Raw genomic sequence first — 14,709 nt, 5'->3', positions numbered from 1 at the left:
CGCGCGGGACATGCATGATTATATTACATGGAATTGTACAATAAACAAAGAAAAGTGAAGAAATCTACATAAATTGTACTAAGTTCCTCAATATCTATGAGGCATATATCCTTCCAAAATGCAAATTCTGACATCACGATGAATACTCTACTACTTTTGCTAGATTTTCCTTGTTGTTCACTGCATGGTTTGTTTGTCAGTGTGATTAAGGATGGGAAAGGGACCACGGTGCAATGCGAAATGCTCAAAGTTCAAAGTAGACACAGCCCTCAATGAAGTCGGTGTGATCTTCCTCAAGAAAGGTGACGTTGTTGAGTTGACATTTCTTCTCTTTCTCGCTGCTCTGCCAAACATTAAAGGAGCGGCAACGAGGATCTGATGTACACGCCCAGCCGCAAGCAATCACACCCTCTACGGCCAGGTTGTCGATGACGTGATTGAGGGGGCAGTATTGAGAGACACGCCCATCGGGACCTAGCAGGGTGTGGTAAATTGGCACGATACGGACCGGCATCTCACATGCAACTAATTTACGGGCGCCATTCTTGCAATGTTCGTTATGATACCAAAGCCCACCGCCGTATACAGTCACTCGGGCACAGTTCAACCGTGTGTCGTTGGGTGGATTTCTTGGATACCGCCAGTTGGTGAATCTTGCAGGCTGACCTCCACACAGCCAAACTCCTTTTTGAGCAGCATCGGTGCAGCCGATCCACATACCGTCATTCCTTTTCACTGCCCATTCGAAGATGAAGTGGTTTTCTTCTTTTGAATCAGGCACTATGAGGTTGCTCCCTGGGCGATTGCATGCCGCCTCGGCTTGCATCCAGTTCATCTTCTCAGGCAGTAAGATGTAGCAAGACTGACGCCATTTTACCCAACCATTTGGACAGGAGGAGAGGACAATAACAATGCTTTGCATTGTCATCAACATCAAGAGATGAAACAGAATGGTATTCATGCTTTGAAGAAACATTGTTATCACATGCCACAGTAACTCTAATTTGAAGTAGTATAAAATGACCCAACTAGACGTGCAAGCAACAGCGAGTACAAAGCGAGGATACAGGTAGTTTAATTTTCCGTCGTCACCTTCACCAAGTTCGACGCTTCTGCAGTAAACGTCTAAATTACTGGGTTTTGTTAAAACTTGTTCAAGTCTCTCAAATTTAATCAACAGCAGCCAAACGGTTGCTAAGTCAACAGGAAACGCAAAACTAGTGACCGGATAATAATCAAACTGATGAGAAGTGCCTCCAAGAAATAACATAGAGAATAATTTATTCAACTTTTACGTCATCTTGGTTCAATAGTTTTCAGTATAATTTCATAACCTTGATGCTAAATGCGCAAGCGTTGCATGGATATGGTAGATCCACGTAATAACATGGCGTTGGGAACACAAGAGAAGAATTTGCGGTGTTCACTCTGTATTACTGGGTTTTGTTAAAACTTGTTCAAGTCTCTCAAATTTAATCAACAGCAGCCAAACGGTTGCTAAGTCAACAGGAAACGCAAAACTAGTGACCGGATAAAAATCAAACTGATGAGAAGTGCCTCCAAGAAATAACATAGAGAATAATTTATTCAACTTTTACGTCATCTTGGTTCAATAGTTTTCAGTATAATTTCATAACCTTGATGCTAAATGCGCAAGCGTTGCATGGATATGGTAGATCCACGTAATAACATGGCGTTGGGAACACAAGAGAAGAATTTGCGGTGTTCACTCTGTATATAATTTTTGAGACAAATAGAAAAATGTGAAACACCATGTGTTTTTGTGTAGATTTTGTTTATATTGATTTTTTTTTTTTATTCAACTCATGCCGCAGATTAGAAATCGGTATGATCAACGTTTTTCTGAAAAGGATCTTGGGAAACGTTGCCTTGGATCGGACGAGTTGGTCTATGAAAAGTGTTTGAAACCGTTTGTTATGAAATGCATATGGTTGGAAAGATGTTTTAACAGTTTTAACGTGGTTTTCCTTGTATTTTGGAAACTTACACGGTTGGCCATTTTGTGGAGTCAAAAATTTGACTCCACAAAAATGGCGCATTTTATAACAAATGGTTTTCAAACGCTTTGTATAGACCAACACGCCCAACCGAGGCAACGTGTCCCTTTAAATAACAAAATCTACACAGTAAAGTATGTGTTGTAACAAAGTGATACTGCACACCGAATATACATTATTTAGTGTTTTCTTTGTAAAACATTCTACAAAATGTGAAAAGACCAGAACAAGAAACTGCGAGCACGTTTCATGCTGGTTGTATATAGAGTCAATGCGGTCTTGGCGACTTCTATTATAGAAAGTATGGTTGCAAAGTGAAGACAATTTCGCGTGATATTCTTTCAGTAATTCGTGTACTCGATTTAGGTTTAGTCATAATTGATCGTATGTTTAGCCTGATTTAATAACATGCTTACATGATCCAGTATCAAATCTGTTTAAAGAAATATACAGGAAGTTTGCAAGGTAAAGTATAATCTGTGGCACTCATATACGAAGTGATAGGCCCTATCTGTTTGCACGCTTTGCTTATATTCATTTCCACGGTATAACTATCTATTCGAACGAAAAGAAATCCAGCTGAGAAGGTTTAACAAACCATTCTAAAATGTTGATGAATTAAAATACAAAATAAGCTATAATAATATATTATCCATTCACACGCTTTGTTTATCCCTTTGCACGGTAATCTGTTTGAAAGAAAGGTGCCCAGTTGAACAGTTTCAACAAGTTGGATGGTAAAAATTAATCATAAGCAATCATCATCTACTATCCATTTGCACGCTTTACTAACCCCTTTGCACCGTATGATCTGAGTGTTTGAAAGAAAAATAATCCAGTTGAAAAGTTTTACAAATCATTCCCAACAAGTTTGATGGTTAAAAATCATAAATAAACAATCACAATCTTTTCAAAATGATAACCAATTCGCACAGAATAGTAATCAACAAAGTAATAGCTTGTTCGCACGTGTGGTGAAGAGGTTTTCAACTAGTGGTTTAATCCCAACAAGGCCTGGTTCCTGATATTTTTACCGAGACGAGGTCGAGGTAAACTATAAAGAATCAGGCCTCGGCGGGTTTAAACCACTAGTTGAAAACCGATTCAACACACTTTGATAGCCATTCATAAATACCCTTTCGGTCAAAAACATCAACACTTTTTGGTCAAAAAGTAAAATAAATGCAAAAATTATAATTGTTCAATGATTTCATTCATCACAACACCCCTCCAGCTATGAAATGGTAAAGCCCTCCGCCGCCCTCGGGTGAACAACTCCTTATAAGGGAATGCTGTGCGCGTCGCGCGTATCGCGTGATGTGGCACAACTGTTTCAGCCGTTACTCTTGACCAATAGATATGAAGAAACTGTCTTATAAGAACAGGTGCAAGCTCGCGTGTCACGCCCATGTTTCAACTTTTTACTGGACATAAACAAAGGTTTATACACACCCACGTGACGCGCTCTCCACCAATAGGAATAGCGAAACTGTCTGAGGTATTTATGAATAATCGTTATCGTGTTTTGCTGTTCCGTTCGAACAATTAATAACACATCTGAGTGCATTAACCGTTTGAAAGATTAAGTAATCGATTCAAACGAATTAATAACCTGATAGCATGGTTTATTACTTCTTTCAAACGAATTTATAATTCATTTGAAGATGTTGTTTGTGAGGAAGTTCTTCATTCAACAAAATCATAATCTATTGCACGCATAATTTAGATTGCCGCTTGAATCTGTCCACATAGTATTATGTTTTACTATCCTATACAAACAGACTAACCAAGTCAATGATGGCATTGCATGCAGGCAATCAATACTGAGGTGAATTAAATGCTTCAATATGTAGAAAGGGTGACGCTTTTGGTAATTCACTACTATAGACTACCAAACCATGTGAATGCCTTATCAAACCATTTGAATATATTATTGTAAAAACGTGCAATTAAATTATGAGTTATTTTTAAACAAATAAACCGTGCGCATGCATCTATTTAGTTCAATCAATTGTCAAATCTAACATGCATGGATCTGCCTTGTGCTATCTCAGTGTAATTACATGGTGAAAACATGTTTCTTTCCCCGATCACAATATGTTACTAAACCAGGCTACCAGGTTGTAGTCTGGCCCCTAACATGTATAACAGCGTTCACTATTCATGTCCACTCTTGTATCAGGAAACACGACTATCACCCTTGTTATAGCACAGTATCACTCTCTACAGCGGAGGTCTTTCCTGGTGTAGTAAACTTTGAATCAAGATGGTGAGAGACATCAACGAAAAGTAGTGGTATCAAACTACTCATGGTTTAAGGCAGACACAACCCTCAATATCTATGGAGTGGGTGCGAACAAGTTGGCGACTGATGGTTTCTTTCTTGAAGACGTCCTCTGTCATGTCTCTTGGAAATATCGGCCTAAATTTACTGAGAGAGTGATGGTTTCTATGTTTCTTTGTTTATATACATAATGTGTTTTACTGCCGCAGACAAAGATACCAAACCGTCGATAGCCGTTCTCTCGGTTCATGTCTTTGTCAGTGATGAGACGTCAATGAGAAGGAAGAGAAAACAAAAGTTGGCGTATTTTATAAATGTTCAAAATTCAAAGTAGACACAACCCTCGATATCCTTGGAGTCGGTGTGATCGTCCCCAAGAAAGGTGACGTCATTGAGTTGACATTTCTTCTCTTTTTTGCTGCTCTGCCAAACACTGAAGGAGCGGCAACGAGGATCTGATGTACACGCCCAGCCACAAGCAATCACACCCTCTGAGGCCAGGTTGTCGATGACGTGACTGAGGGGGCAGTATTGAGAGACACGCCCATCGGGACCTAGCAGGGTGTGGTAGATTGGCACGATAGGGACCGGCATCTCACATGCAACTAATTTACGGGCGCCAATCTTGCAATGTTCGCTATCAGACCAACGCCCACCGTCGTATACAGTTACTCGGGCACAGTTCAACCGTATGTCGTTTTGTGGATTGTTTGGATACCACAAGTTGGTGAATCTTGCAGGCTGGCCTCCACACAGCCAAACTCCTTCTTGAGCAGCATCGGTGCAGCCGATCCACATACCGTCATTCCCTTTCACTGCCCATTCGAAGATGAAGTCGTTTTCTTCTTTTGAATCAGGCACTATGAGGTTGCTCCCTGGTCGCTTGCATGCCGCATCGGCTTGCATCCAGTTCATCTTCTCGGGGAGTAAGACGTAGCAAGACTGACGCCATTTTACCCAGCCAGTTGGACAAGAGGAGAGGACGATAACAATGCTTTGCATTGTCATCAATATCAAGAGATGAAACAGAATGGTATCCATGCTTTGAAGAAATATCGTTATCTCACGCCACAGTGACTCTCGTTTTGTCATGTAAAGGTACGTGGATTAACCATGTGAGCAATGAGTACCACAAGAGGCTACTGCAGGTAGTTTTATTCTCCGTCGACACTTTTATCGAAGTCAATTGCTTCAATTAGTGTCCGATGTGTTGCTATTGTTTACAAGTGAATTGAGTCAAATTGAACAAACACTAGCCGAATGGTTGCGATGCCAACGAACAAACAAAACAAGTGACGTGAATAATCAGACCAATGAGGCGCAAAGATTGTCAGAAATGATGATATGAATAATTTTGTCACTTTTTACCGAGATTGCAATTATCTATTTGTTTTTCCCCAGCAAGGTGAACAAGAGAAGAGGACGATTGTTCACTTGGTTGATTAAAACATCTGCTCTTAAGTGACACTTGTTGTGGGTTTGGATCCCCGCCCGCGTATTTTGCCTGTGCGTTTGTAGGACTCGGGAAAGTACCTTGTAGGCCCTCTACAGTGTTGACACACTTCGATGTGTGGGGAAATATTCTTTATCCCTGATGCAATTTAATATCTATCATATTTCCAATGATTCCATCTCTCCATGAATGGCAGAAAAGAGGCTTCATTGGTTAACCCTCGATGCCATTCCGCTCGGTGACATCATGGTTCCCCAAGGGGATGAAGTTTAAGGTTATCTCAAGATTCCGGACCTTCGGTTAGACAAAATAGAAAGCTAAACCGACTGCGGACATAAAAATACAGCCCAACACGGGGTATATTTATGTCACAGAGTGAAATTAATTGTAGCGAATTTACTCCAGCATCATTGTTACAGATGAGTAACGTTATATAAATTGTGAATGGCCATAGTGGTATACGTTAAGTTTTTTGTCTAGAGAGAGACAAGTTTTTCATCTGTAGTGGCCGACCCGCGCACTTCCTCAAACTCGGTGAGCCATCTTAATATGCATAGAAGCGTAAATGTAATTCACTGGTTATTCGCATTTTTATAGTGAATGTTCATGACTAGGCTTGAGCGGGCAGGTAGAAACGTTAATGGGAACACAATTAGAAATTCCTAAGATTCTTGTTCTGGTTTGGGAGGATGTGTTGTGTACCATTTGTCATTCAGCATTTGAGTTTCCTGAGGAGAGGGTGTATAGCAAGCCTCAATAGTTTGTTGGCATAGGCGAGAGAGCTTAGCCAGCCTTTGGCAGTTAAAACTAATGAGAGTTCGACAAGTTGTAGTTGGAGTGTTGCTTGAGAAAATCGTTTGTATGCAGCGAATGATAGATGTAAGCCTGCATCAGTAGTATTAAGCAGAACTTCTGGAAAAGCCAGGATTCGCCAGTATCCCTGTAAGTTATACCTTGTATTAATATGTTAGTTAAAGTGGAACTTTGCGTTTATTGTACATTTTAGAGAATTGTTTTTATTAATACTGTCACTGGAAGAAAGTTGTCAAATCTTTTTATATTGCAAATAGCATGCAGTCTATGTTTATTTATTCTTGTGGTATTTCGTAAATGAACAAAGGCTTTGAGAAATAAGTTTAAATGCTTGATTGCGATATTTTGAGATGACGTTTTTTAAATCGATTGAGTAGTTTAAAATGGTGTCGAGAAAGAGAGGAAGAGGGCACAATTCGAAGTATTAAGACTGCGTAAGGGCGAATGTGAACCAACGTGATGCAAATCAAGCAAGACGAACCAGTTTTCCATCTTTGTTATTATTATGATTATTTATTCAGCCACTGATCTAAGAAAACTATACAGGCATTTAAATTAAGATAAAACTGTAAATGTGATGCAATGAAATTAACGAATGAAAACGCCCTCATTTGGTCGAAACTACGGTTAGTTTCATAAAGGCCTGTATGTAGACAATGTCTGCTTACGGAGCAACTCTCAGCAAAGTTTCTGTTCCATAATCAATGGTTACCGTACAGCATACTAGAAACATGCTAGCTTGCCAGCTTGCAAGCAGAAGAGTGACGTAACAATGTGAATCCACTGTGGATGCGATATACAAGTTTTTCTGCCAAGCTCACAAAATTGCTTTATAAATTGAAGGGTTAAAGGCAGAAGACACTATTGGTAATTACTCAAAATAATTGTTCCCATAAAAACTTACGAGGTAACGAGCAATGGAGAGCTGTTGATAGTATAAAATATTGTGAGAAACGTCTCCCTCTGAAGTAACGTAGTTTTCGAGAAAGAAGTAATTTTCCACTAAAATATTTGAATTTGATTTCGAGGCCTCAGAACTAGATTTTGAGGTCCAAAAATCATTCATCTGAAAGCACACAACTTCGTGTGGCAAGGATGTTTTTTCTTCCATTATTATCTCGCAACTTCGACGACCAATTGAGCCCAAATTTTCAGAGGTTTGTTATTTTGTGCATTTGTTGAGATACACTAAAGTGAGAAGGCTGGTCCTTGACAATTACCAAAAGTGTCCGGTGTCTTTAAAGTAATAATTATATATTCGAAATTCAATCAAATTTAAAAAGTAGGGTTATCTTTTCATGAATTTCCATAAATAGTGCAGAATTATTCAGGTACATAATGTTTAAATATATTATTTACAAAAGCAAGCCATAATTACGATTATCTCAATAACTAAGCAAATCTCGCGCGTTTTCGAACATTGGTTATTCCTTCAAGCAATGTACGTGGGACCAAGTGGTCAACAAAACTTTCACTACGCGCGGGACATGCATGATATATTACATGGAATTGTACAATAAAAAAAAAAAAAAATGAAGAAATCTACATAAATTGTACTAAGTTCCTCAATATCTATGAGGCATATATCCTTCCAAAATGCAAATTCTGACATCACGATGAATACTCTAATACTTTTACTAGATTTTCCTTGTTGTCTACTGCATGGTTTGTTTGTCAGTGTGATTAAGGATGGGAAAGGGACATGGAATGGGAAATGCTCACAGTTCAAAGTAGACACAACCCTCAATGAAGTCGCTGTGATCTTCCTCAAGAAAGGTGACGTTGTTGAGTTGACATTTCTTCTCTTTCTCGCTGCTCTGCCAAACATTAAAGGAGCGGCAATGAGGATCTGATGTACACGCCCTGCCACAAGCAATCACACCCTCTACGGCCAGGTTGTCGATAACGTGATTGAGGGGGCAGTATTCTGAGACACGCCCATCGGGACCTAGCAGGGTGTGGTAGATTGGCACGATAGGGACCGGCATCTCACACGCAGCTACTTTGTGTTCTGTACTCTGGCAACTTACGCTATCAGACCAAACCCCACCGCTGTATACAGTCATTCGGGCACAGTTCAACCGTGTGTCATTGTGTGGATCGTATGGATACCACCAGTTGGTGAATCTTGCAGGCTGACCTCCACACAGCCAAACTCCTTCTTGAACAGCATCGGTGCAGCCGATCCACATACCGTCATTCCCTTTCACTGCCCATTTGAAGATGAAGTCGTTTTCTTCTTTTGAATCAGGCAATATGAGGTTGCTCCCTGGTCGCTTGCATGCCGCATCGGCTTGCATCCAGTTCATCTTCTCGGGGAGTAAGACGTAGCAAGACTGACGCCATTTTACCCAGCCAGTTGGACAAGAGGAGAGGACGATAACAATGCTTTGCATTGTCATCAATATCAAGAGATGAAACAGAATGGTATTCATGCTTTGAAGAAACATTTTTAAATCGACCTTTGTTGACAAATTTTGTTGCGTTATGACACGTAGCTTACAAGGCAAGTCGTTACACTAAAATTTCTGATCAAAATAACTAAGTTTTGCTTGCGTTTAGTGATATGATTTTACTGCAGAGTGTTCCTGTGAGGAATCAGCTCAAAATAGTCTTGACGAAGTCGTTGATGTAAAAGATCGATTAAAACGCAGAGCCGTTTTGGCAATTTAACTTGTGTCCTTTTTTCATCGGTACTATATTTATTGAGGAACGAAGAGAAGTCTGCTTTGAAAGGTTCGTGTTTTAAATTTGGCTTTGCTAAGTCTATGGCATGCAAACTGTACAGTATACTATGCAACTCGATGGCCATTGTTCTGAAATTCAAAGTGAACTTCAAAGGCGACCGCTTATAGTTATTTCACCAGGCAGGAGTACCTCCCACGCAGATAGATCGAGGTGCGGACAAAATGGCGACTGGTGGTATACTCCTTCGGATATCCTTTCTCTTGCCAACATCCGCACACAAGGATGGGGGTTTCATTCAGCCTAGATTCACTATTAAGAGTCTGAGTGTTGTTGTTATTATATACATAATATATATTGTCACAGACAAAGATACCAAACCGTCGATAGCCGTTCTCTCGGTTCATGTCTTTGTCAGTCATGAGACGTCATTGAAAAGAGAAACAAAAGTTGGCGCTATTTATAAAATGTTCAAAGTTCAAAGTTCAAAGTAGACTCAACCCTCAATATCCTTGGAGTCGGTCTGATCTTCCTCAAGAAAGGTGACGTCATTGAGTTGACATTTCTTCTCTTTCTCGCTGCTCTGCCAAATATTAAAGGAGCGGCAACGAGGATCTGATGTACAGGCCCAGCCACAAGCAATCACACCCTCTATGGCAAGGTTGTCGATGACGTGATTGAGGGGGCAGTATTGAGAGACACGCCCATCGGGACCTAGCAGGGTGTGGTAGATGGGCACGATAGGGACCGGCAGCTCACACGCAGCTAACTTGTGGTCTGTACTTTGGCAACTTACATTGTCAGACCAAACTCCAGTAAAATGAACAGTCATTCTAGCACAGATCAAGTTCATCGTTTCTTGGGCTGTCGTCTTTCCAGATGATGAATCTTGCAGGCTGACCTCCACACAGCCAAACTCTTTCTTGAGCAGCATCTGTGCAGCCGATCCACATCCGTCATTCCCTTCCACTGTCCACTCGTAGATGAAGTGGTTTTCTTCTCTTGAGTCAGGCACTATGAGGTTGCTCCCTGGTCGCTTGCATGCCGCCTCGGCTTGCACCCAGTTCATCTTCTCAGGCAGTAAGATGTAGCAAGACTGACGCCATTTTACCCAGCCAGTTGGACAAGAGGACAGGCCGATAACAATGCTTTGAATTGTCATCAATATCAAGAGATGAAACAGAATGGTATTCATGCTTTTAAGAAACATTACTATCACACGCCACTTACTCTTGTTTTATGTAAAATATCACTGCCACGTTGAGTCTACTGATAAGGTACATGAATTAAACAATCGAGAAATAACCGTTAGGCTAACAACAGGTAGTTTATTCTCCGTCATCACCTTCCCCGAGTTCGATCCTTCTGTATTAGCATGGAGCTATAGCTCCATGGTATAAGCGTCTTTTTGGGATTAAAAAGTCACAAGAAATTTGGTAATTTTGAAGTACAATTACATTGTTTCACGGAACGTAATATTAGGTATCATGGATCTGCTTACCGCCGAACTCCGCGCTGACGATCACCATTTTCCGCTTACGTCATCGCGCCGAACTTGTGCGCTTGCTGTGTAAGCGAAGAATACACTCGCACACAAATAACAATTCTCCGATATAAACCCGTGAAATACGCTTAGCGTAAGTTCCCTGCTTCCGTAAGCGCTGATTATCTGCTTACGGTAAGCAGAACCATGACATTGGGCCATGGTCTTCCCATCTTGTAGAACGTTAGACAAAGTAACTAGTCGGTTTGCGTTAGTGTACCTACTTTAAGGCCCTGGCACACCATGGCGTATCGCCTGAACGTATGCCAACGGATGCACAAAATAGTTCGAAAATTTTCAAAGTCCAAGAACGTCCAACTTCCCAACGAATTGCATCGAAAAAGTCGACATCGGTGTTGGAAGTGACGTATCCATAGCGTATTGAACGTATACATAGCGCTATGACTAACGCATTGATAGCGTGTCACTAACTAATAACACGAAGTTGGCAGCGTATCACAGCGTATGCAAGCATATGAGTAACATATGTCTAACGCATTCATAGCATATGTCTACCAAGTTCAACGTATCCTCAATGTTTCCTCAACGTATCCTCAGCGTATCCTCGGCGTACAACGAACACGTGACCTATGCCGCTGTAGAACGTATAAATACCGGTATATCTCAAGCACATCATTCCCGCCGATGTCATCAGGCAGTCATCATGCCACCCAAGAAGAAGCAAGCAACCAGGGGCTGACGTACATCAACGTATATCAACCTACGAGTAACGTTCCTCTAACGTATGCCAGCGTATGTTAACGTATGTCTAACGTACCATGCACTTATAGGGAACTTATGCAGAACGTATGAAGCACACGTTAAGTACGCCGAGAAATTTTGAACATGCTCAAAAAATCGCGTATCACAGCGTGCTCTTAAAGTCACCTGGAAGTGGTATTTTTTTTAAATAAAGCTTTTGTCACTAAAATATGTGTTTTTATGAGAGGAATGTGAATAAAAAGTTAACTAAGGTTTAAAAATCTTAGTTTTTATTGTATTTACAAATTTACGAGTAGGCCCCGACCCGAGAGGGCGCTGTTCGTGACGTATTTCAAGGCGCGATATTTGGAGAGAAAATTTGTAGTCGGGCCCCCGTACATTACGTTTGGGAACATGGCACATCAAAACAAATTTAGACACGATTTTACACACATACGTACATTGAAACTTGAACATGTTGAACGCCTAGTGGTTTTTACAAAAGCTATTGCTGCTATTTTTATTTAACTATGCGACTTTTTAGTGACCAAATGGGTTGTAAGATGTGGGTCTGCCTACGTATTATTATAGAAATACGGCCACGGAGCAGACTGCACGCACGCACTATGGCTGCTGTATAATGGGCGGACGGTCACATAGGACCTGCACGCACGGTGAATCGCATGCGGTACCAACAAAAAATCGTGTCACTTGGCAAAAGCTAAAAACATACCCTCAAACCATGGAGGAATAAATTTATTCCTCCATGCTCAAACTTACCCGGATTTTTCCACGTTTAGCAAATGCTCCTCTGAGTTCGTCACGTCTTTCAGATACCTTCTTCGACACCCCACTAGCTAGAAAAATTGTTGGGACGGCGTCGTGTTTAAGAATGGCTCTTCTCGTCATGTCAATGAGTTGTGTATCCCGGATTCGAAGCTAGCCGGCTCTAAGTGTTCGCTGCAGCGCTGAAAAAGACGTCGGACCGGACCAGTTTGCTCTAGTTAATCTGACTTTCGCAGCCCACAACCGCCTATACTTGGGATCTGCAGGAAACAGATGAAGACTGACCCCATCTTTAGTTGTGTTGCTGCATCCAGCAGCAATACACCTGGTCGGCATTGCCGGAAAAATGCCAGAAAAAAAACCTTTTTCGCAGCGTACAAACTCACGTCTTAGAATTACATGTACTTTTGCACGTGTGTCTATCTACGCATCGAGGGGGGGTCTATGTTTGATCGAGGCAAAGTCTTCCTTTTCCTACGTCACAAAAGGGGTAGGCGGAGTCAACCCCCCCCGAGCACTTGATTAATTTTTTTAACATATAAATCGTGACAAACAATTACTCAAAAAATTGTTTTATTGTTAATAAACATATACTTTTATGTTTAAAAGAAAAAAATCCTATTTCCAGGTGCCTTTAACGTAAACGACGTATCCCAAACTTACCCCCAAACTTGGCTTACGTTCAGGCAATACGCCACGGTGTGACTGGGCCTTTACTTTGTGTTCAATGTCTACAAAAATATATACATAGTAAACGCTCGGTTTTGTTTTCCTTATGCGCTCTGCAACGCAATTTGATTACGTGGTTCTCCCATCATGCAACGTTTGACATTTCGCATCAAGGTTATGAAATTTGACTTAAAATTATTATTCGTTTAACTCATCAGTCTGATTATATCCGGTCACTGGTTTTGCGTTTACCTTTGTTTCGTAAACGTTCGACTGTTTTTAAATTAAATTTTAGTCACTTGAACAATTTTTTAACAATAAAAACCATTCATTTGGCCGCTAATGCAGAAGCGTCAAACGTTGAGTTACCATGGTGAAGGTGACGACAGAGAATAACTCTACCTGTGCTGTATTCTCGTGATGTATTCACTTTTGCTCGCACGGCTAGTTGTGTCAGTTTACATTACATCAAACTAATGTTACTGAGACGTTATATAAAAATGTTTCTTCAAAGCATGAATACCATTCTGTTTCATCTCTTGATATTGATGACAATGCAAAGTATTGTTATCGTCCTCTCCTCTTGTCCAACTGGCTGGGTAAAATGGCGTCAGTCTTGCTACATCTTACTCCCTGAGAAGATGAACTGGATGCAAGCCGAGGCGGCATGCAAGCGACTAGGGAGCAACCTCATAGTGCCTGATTCAAGAGAAGAAAACGACTTCATCTTCGAATGGGCAGTGAAAGGGAATGACGGTATGTGGATCGGCTGCACAGATGCTGCTCAAGAAGAAGTTTGGCTGTGTGGAGGTCAGCCTGCAAGATTCACCAACTGGTGGTATCCAAACAATCCACACAACGACACACGGTTGAACTGTGCCCGAGTGACTGTATATGGCGGTGGGCTTTGGTCTGATAGCGAACATTGCAAGAATGGCGCCCGTAAATTTGCTGCATGTGAGATGCCGGTCCCTATCTTGCCAATCTACCACACCCTGCTAGGTCCTAACGGACGTGTCTCTCAATACTGCCCCCTCAGTCACGTCATCGACAACCTGACCGTAGAAGGCGTAATTGCTTGTGGCATGGCGTGTACATCAGATCCTCGTTGCCGCTCCTTTAATATTTGGCAGAGCAGCGAGAAAGAGAAGAAATGTCAACTCAATGAAGTCACCTTTCTTGAGGAAGATCACACCGACTCCATGGATATTAAGGGTTGTGTCTACTTTGAACTTTGAGCATTTCGTCATGCACTGTGGTCCCATTCACCGACAGACAAACCATGCAAACAACGGGGACAATCTAGAAGAGTATTCATCGTGATGTCAGAATTTTGATTTATGGAAGAATATTATGCCTTAAAGATACCATGATTGTTGTTATAATTATATAGATACAGAACATAATCAACATTAACTTCATAATAACACTAGTGTAATTATTGTTTTTTTAAGAAATTAGTGAAACAAAAAGTCGCATCCCCTTAAGGTGATCCCCTGGCTGCCGCTTCCCAGGTTGTATCGTAATGTGGGTGTGATCCCTGGCTACACGGCAGTTAACGGTTGATATGGCTTCTGACTGGCACCCCCGAACAAAGATATTGACAAAATAGGGACACCGCCAATATAGGGCTAGATAGCTCAGTTGGTAGAGCGCCGGCACGTTAATCCGGAGGTCGTTGGTTCGAATCCCAATCTAGTCAATTCTTTGTTCAACCCCCAAAATCATTTCAAAATTTACCCAGTCAGTTTCCCTT

At 41.2% G+C, this 14,709-nt stretch overlaps 4 protein-coding genes and 1 pseudogene across 4 annotated transcripts; 1 reads left to right on the top strand and 4 right to left on the bottom strand.

Moving 5' to 3' along the window:
* Positions 1-244: 244 nt before the first annotated feature.
* Positions 245-976, bottom strand: LOC139944642 (C-type lectin domain family 6 member A-like). Its single transcript, XM_071941703.1, has one exon. The coding sequence runs from the start codon at positions 974-976 to the stop codon at positions 245-247; it is 732 nt and encodes a 243-aa protein (XP_071797804.1).
* Positions 977-4,620: 3,644 nt separating this feature from the next.
* Positions 4,621-5,394, bottom strand: LOC139944152 (uncharacterized). The gene has a single exon (XM_071941119.1). The coding sequence runs from the start codon at positions 5,392-5,394 to the stop codon at positions 4,621-4,623; it is 774 nt and encodes a 257-aa protein (XP_071797220.1).
* A 2,892-nt stretch (positions 5,395-8,286) lies between these two features.
* Positions 8,287-9,018, bottom strand: LOC139944643 (C-type lectin domain family 4 member M-like). Its single transcript, XM_071941704.1, has one exon. The coding sequence runs from the start codon at positions 9,016-9,018 to the stop codon at positions 8,287-8,289; it is 732 nt and encodes a 243-aa protein (XP_071797805.1).
* Positions 9,019-9,749: 731 nt separating this feature from the next.
* On the bottom strand, positions 9,750-11,041 carry LOC139944150 (uncharacterized; annotated as a pseudogene).
* Positions 11,042-13,453: 2,412 nt separating this feature from the next.
* Positions 13,454-14,191, top strand: LOC139944646 (C-type lectin domain family 4 member M-like). The gene has a single exon (XM_071941706.1). The coding sequence runs from the start codon at positions 13,454-13,456 to the stop codon at positions 14,189-14,191; it is 738 nt and encodes a 245-aa protein (XP_071797807.1).
* Positions 14,192-14,709: the final 518 nt, after the last annotated feature.

Source organism: Asterias amurensis, chromosome 11, assembly GCF_032118995.1.
Source record: "Asterias amurensis chromosome 11, ASM3211899v1".
Lineage (NCBI taxonomy): Eukaryota > Metazoa > Echinodermata > Asteroidea > Forcipulatida > Asteriidae > Asterias > Asterias amurensis.
Note: the sequence above shows the minus strand (reverse complement) of the source record. Positions and strands in the feature narration are given on the sequence as shown.

Coding starts and splice junctions, on each gene's coding strand:
- LOC139944642 (XM_071941703.1), bottom strand. CDS start 976: ATGTTTCTTCAAAGCATGAATACCATTCTGTTTCATCTCTTGATGTTG.
- LOC139944152 (XM_071941119.1), bottom strand. CDS start 5,394: ATGACAAAACGAGAGTCACTGTGGCGTGAGATAACGATATTTCTTCAA.
- LOC139944643 (XM_071941704.1), bottom strand. CDS start 9,018: ATGTTTCTTCAAAGCATGAATACCATTCTGTTTCATCTCTTGATATTG.
- LOC139944646 (XM_071941706.1), top strand. CDS start 13,454: ATGTTTCTTCAAAGCATGAATACCATTCTGTTTCATCTCTTGATATTG.